At 38.7% G+C, this 6,008-nt stretch overlaps 1 protein-coding gene across 1 annotated transcript in view; it reads right to left on the reverse strand.

Moving 5' to 3' along the window:
- Positions 1 to 4,632, reverse strand: part of LOC109935457 (probable inactive 1-aminocyclopropane-1-carboxylate synthase-like protein 2) — a 50,119-nt gene extending 45,487 nt beyond the window's left edge. The window contains exons 1-2 of the mRNA XM_048607319.1: positions 3,994 to 4,632; positions 2,485 to 2,544 (exon numbers count right to left, since the gene is read on the reverse strand). Of these exons, the coding sequence (XP_048463276.1) occupies positions 2,485 to 2,544; positions 3,994 to 4,632 (699 nt within the window). The remainder of the gene's footprint in view (positions 1 to 2,484; positions 2,545 to 3,993) is intronic.
- Between the last annotated feature and the right edge of the window lie 1,376 nt (positions 4,633 to 6,008).

A 6,008-nucleotide genomic window follows, 5' to 3' on the forward strand; every position in this document is an offset into this window, starting at 1 on the left:
TTTCATTACCTTAATAGGAAATAGATGCAGGGCCATGGGATCAAAGATGAGGAACGGCACCAGGTGAATTGCTCTTACAGAAAGTTGACACAGACCATAACATATCGCAGCAGAAGTAGGCCACGTAGCTCACAGATGTCTGCTCTTCCATTCAATGAGATCAGCGTTGCTTTACTTCCTCAATTCCACATCCTTGCCTTTTCCACATAACCCTTTATTCCCTTACCAATTAAAAATCAACCCAGCTTCTACAGTTCTTTGTGGTCAAGAATTCCACAGATTCACAAACCTCAGAGAAGAAATTCCTCTTCAATGTCCTAACTGAGCAAACTCTTGTTCTAAGATTATGCCCCCGGTCCTTGACTCTCCACAAAGCGAAACAACCTCTCCACATCTACCCTATTAAGTTTCTTAAGAATCTTGTATGTTTCAGTCAGGTCGACTCTCATTCATCTTAATTCCAATAAATAATAATTAAGCACAAGCCCAAATTACTCAACTTCTCCAAAGCCTCCAATGCTAGAATATCTTTCCTTAGATAAGGGGATCAAAACTGTTCACAGTATTCTGGACACCTAAATAGTGCCTTGTATAGTTTTAGCAAGACTTGCCTATTTTTATACTCAAATTCCCTTTGAAGTACAGACCAATATTTTATTTGCTTTCTTTATTACATGCTGAACTTATTTGCTAACTTTTAGTAAGCTCTGCACAAGGATTCCCAAATCCCTTGGTGCTGTAGCTTTCTGCAGTCTTTCTCCATTTAAATAATATTCAGCGCCTCGATTTCTCCTTCCAAAGTACATCATCTCACATTTCCCCACAGTGTATCCCATATGCCAAGTTTTAAACTTTTAAACTCATTTAATCTACATCCCTCGTGGCATTGTTCTCACTATTTTCGCATAATCTGCAAAGTTGGCTATGGTACATTCACTGATCTCATCCAAGTCATTCATATAATTGTGACCCCAACACTGATCCCTGTGGCACTCCACTAGTTACAGTTGCCATACTAAAAATGTCCCCCTTGTCCCAACACTGTCTTTTATTAGTTAGCCAATCTTCCATCTATACTAATATACTCCCTCACGGGCTCATACCTTATGAAGTAGCCTAATGTGTGGTGCCTTATCAAACACCTTCTGAAAATCTAAATATATTACATTCACTGTTTCCCTTTATCTTTGCTACTTGTTACTTTATCAAAGCATTCTATAATTTAGCTTACATGATTTCCCCTTCATGAAGTAATGTTGACTCTGATTATATGATGTACTTCTTAATGCTCTGTTATTGCATCCTTTACAATAGACTCTAACATTTTCCCAATGTCAACCTTTAAGCTAAATTCCCTCAGTCACTTGTTTTTGTTTGTCTCCCTCTTTTTTTGAATAAAGGCAGTTTTCCAACCATCCGGGACTTTTCCAGAATCTAAGAATTCTTGGAAGATTACCACCAGTGCATTTACTATCAGATCCATCAGATCCAAGGATTTATTGTTCTTTAATCCTATTAGTTTCCTAGCACTTCTTCCTCTTATAATTGATTTTTTTTTTAAAAAAAGCTTTCATGGGATGAGGGTGTCGCTGGCTGAGCCAGCATTTATTGCCCATCCCAGAGGGCACATAAGAGCCAACCACACTGCTTAGAGTCTGGGATTACATGTAGCAGTTTCCTTCCAAAAAGGTCATTAGTGAACCAGATGGGTTTTTTCAACAATCGACAATGGTTTCACACTGTCATCAACAGAATCTTAATTCCAGATTTTTTTAAATTGAATTCAAATTCCACTATCTGCCGTGGTGGGATTCGATCCCAGGACCCAAGAACATGACCTGGGTCTCTGGATTAACAGTCCAATGGTAATACCACTGGGCAATCGCCTCCCCCTCCTATTGTGCTTGTTTTCTCTCCCCTTTTCGTCCCTTGATTATTTAGTATTTTTGGAATGCTATTTGTGTCTTCTACCATGAAGACAACTACAATATCTTTATTCAACTTGTCTGTCAGTTCTTGGCTCCCTGTTATTATTTCGCCAGCCTCATTCTCTGAGGACACGCAGCTGACATTTCAAGTGCAGTACGAATCTTCTTCAGAATGGAACTCCGTTTCCCTCTCCACAAATGGTGCCAGATCTGCTACGTTTCTCCAGCACTTTCTGTTTTCATTTCAGATTTCCAGCATCCACAGCAATTTGCTTTTACTGAAGTCTGTAGACACCACTGACTTCACAACTATCAATTTTTCCACAAGCTCTGAGCAGTATCCTAACCAAATGACTGTAAGCAAGACTAGCTTGGAAACAGTCCCAATGAGTGTTAGACTAGAAACATGAAGCCTTCCAGTTAGCTATGTGGCATTTGGAAGCTCTTCAAAATGCCTTTTCAAATGACATAAATAACACTGCATAGAAAATTGGTAAAGCACTTTAGACAGTCGAGTTCTTAAAACTTCGCATAGTTGAAGTAAAAATGTACGTACCCTTTCGGAAAGCAGGTCAAAGCACAGCTTGTTCTCACTAGTTCCCAGATTAATAAAGCCCTGCAAGGTGGGATGCAAACAAGAAAAAAAAATAATAATCTACAATCTGAACAAAAGAGCTGCATTCAGACTTACTTTAGAAACTCACCCATAGGTTATTAATTCACAGTGTGGGTGCTAGGTCACTCCAATTCCAGTTCCAGGTCAAACTGAATTTAAGTCACATATAGTAAAATAATGTAGGATTTTCATTGCCTGTAATTTGGAACATTAATATTTACCAAATTTATAAACACAAAAAACAGTATTTAAAACAACTACTGACATTACGAAAAGAATTTACCAACATTCTGAAACCCAAGGCCTATGCTACTTTAAAGGAAGAGATACAAGGTAAAAGATTTTGTCTGATCTATTATCTGCACTATGACTGGAAGACTTGCTCTGATTAATATCTTGAGAGAGATAAAAAGAATCCATTCTTTCAGAAACCTCAGGCAATTTAACCAGAAATAACAAACAGAGGATATTTTCTCACTACATTTTCGATGTCATTGACATGTAGGATAAGAGGGGGCTTTTCTCCATGGATTTTATGAATGGCTGATTAAAATGCAAATTAAAGCATTCAGTTATGAATGCATTAGAGTGAAACAAGAAATCACAATGCAGTAACAGTTTCAAGACCAAAAATACTACTTGGATCTTTCAATTTACATATTTTAAAAAGAAACAAATGTGTAAAATTCACTTACATTTTCATGTTTCTATGTGGAATGGGGCATTAAGCTTATATGTGAGGTCAATGATATTGAAATTTCAAAAGATTGGTTTTCAAAATCTTTTGCTATCTGCAGAGTTAGGGTAAACTGCAGGGAGGCAGTGACAAACTACCTATGGGTGGACACTGAAATAATTTTAACATATGCCATCTAGGATGATTCAGTGATGTAAACCCATGTGAAGGAAAGCATTTACATTGTCTACACATTAAGTATTGCTTAAAAAGAAATTGTGAAACATCATGGATAGTAGTTAGTGCACACCTGACATTGCAAAGGTCAAGGCTGGAATCTTGGTCTACTTGTGTGACACCACAGTTCCAAACATGCTCAGCAATTTAAAGAATACACAATGTCGTATCTCCCAACGAGAATTGTGAATCTAAACTCTTGATTTAAATTAGTGCACTTGTCACCCCAATTTGTCTTTACCTTCACTCAAGACTAGAATGCTAAAGAACGTGCCAATTTTGTATAATTTTATATTGTGCAAATTACTTTTAGATAAAGACCCGAAATCTATTGAATAAGCAGACACTCCTCATTGTATCTTAAAAATGTAACTCAGAAATATAGAGAAAAGAAATCAGTGATTTAACACAAACTGAAATTCAATTTGGATTATAGCATGTCATCTCCCAAACGAAGTACATGACTACAAATAAAACCCCAAGGTCCACAAATAGACTGAAACTTAAAGATATTTAACACTGGTTAATGGACATACATTAGGGTTCTTATCTTCATCATGCTTATCTGCATGGTAGGCAGTATAACCCTCCTCAATTATTCCAAAGGAATTAATTTCATTTCCTCTCTTTGATAAATAAATGCTAGATTTAGGTTGTTGGAATGTTGGATTATGTTCTGCATTGGACAGGACATCTTTCAGTCCATTTGGCAGAGATTTGCTCTGATACGATGTTACTCTACTGTTTCCATCTTTAGAGGCAGAAGTGGAGGATGGGTGACCGCCTGGTCCTGTAGCTTGACCAGAAGACTGCGAGAAGGCCTGAGAGAGATCCAAGCCTAAGGTCTGCGTGGAGCCACCATTGCGCAGTGCATTCACCATCTGAGCAAATATGGTGAACATTCTGTACTCATGCTCCCTCTCCAGCTCCATCCGACGTTGTTCCAACTGCATCCGCCTGTCTTCCAGTTCCATGTCCCGTTGCATTCTTCGTTCCTCCATTTGCAGGAAGCGTTCCTCCACCACTCTTTGTGCTGTCAGAAACTTGAGAAGAATGTCATCCAAAGGATCCTTCATGCGGGGTGGCTTCCTTTTCCGACGAAGTCTGTGAAGTGCAGAAAAAGTAGGTCCAGAGGTCGGAATGCCAGAAGAAGTACCACTTACATTTGGGTCCATGTAACCTGAAATAAAACAGGGTGCAGACATAATCATAACCTACATGTTCATTATGCTTATTTTACATTGCAAAACTCATAACAAAATGGAAGAGCTATTGGTTTCAAAACAAAAATTCCAGAATGGTACCCTGGAAAGTCATTTGTTCTAAATTTACTCTAGTTTAGCTGTGCAGTGTTGCTAGGCAACAAATTGTTTCAACTCATTTTCTTTCCCCCCAAGCATTAATTCTAGAATATTCACAAAGGAATTGAATAGGCCATTGAGTGTTGGTCCTGGACTTTTAATACAAGGGTCAAAAAAATCAAGTAGCACAGTACAAGTGAAGGCAAATCAGCAATTAAAATTCACCAGGGACTCAAATCAGGGATTTTTTCTGTCCATCGTCTTTTCCCTCCATCAATGACTTTCTACAATAAGATTCTTGTGCTTTGTCAAAATGACTATGAATCATCTAATTTTCAGGTCTGGAGAGAATGGCAATGGTTATCAGAACCAAACCAATTTCAGTCTTTACCAACAAATAGCAGAGCACACCTACAGTCAGAGAGTCAACGAGTATTTTAAAGCATGGAAAGAGGCCCTTCAGCCCATCATATTCACATCAGTCATCAAGCATCCATCGATCCATTCTAATCCCATTTCCAGTACTGGCTCCATAGACTTGTATGTTATGGTCTTTCAAGAACTCATTTAAATAATTCTTAAATGTCTTTAGGGTTCCCACCTCTACCACCTTTTAAGCAATGCATTCCAGGTACCCACAAACCTCTGCGTGAAAACTTTATTCTTCAGATTTTTTTTTCTTTATACATTTACAAGATGAGGGCACCGCTGGCTCGACCAGCATTTATGCCTATCCCTAATGGCCCAGAGGGCAGTTAAGAGTCAGCCACGCTGCTGTGGGCCTGGAGTCACATGTAGGCCAGACCAGGTAAGGATGGCAGTTTCCTTCCCTAAAGATCCTGATCCTGACCTTAAAATTGCTTACTGACTCCTCTACTAAGAGCAAATGTGTCTCCATATCTAACCTGTCTATAATTCTCAGAACTTTGTATACTTCAAAACATCTCCCCCTCAGTCTTCCCTAATCCAAGAAAAACAATCCCAGCCTCTCTACTCACTCTTAATCGATGAAATGCTCCAGCCCAGGCAACATCCTAATGAATCTCCTCTGCACCCTCTTGACATCAATCACATCTTTCCTGAAGTGTGCTGACCAGAACTGCACGCAGTTTTACAGCTTGGTCCAACTAACATTATATACAGCTCCATCATAACCTCCTTGCTCTTATATTCAATGCCTCAAGTAATAAAGATAAGTATCCCATATGCCTTCTGACCCAAAAATACCAGAGAACTGCAGGTGCTGTAAA

The sequence above is a fragment of the Rhincodon typus genome, chromosome 17 (genome assembly GCF_021869965.1).
Source record: "Rhincodon typus isolate 14 chromosome 17, sRhiTyp1.1, whole genome shotgun sequence".
Taxonomy (NCBI): domain Eukaryota; kingdom Metazoa; phylum Chordata; class Chondrichthyes; order Orectolobiformes; family Rhincodontidae; genus Rhincodon; species Rhincodon typus.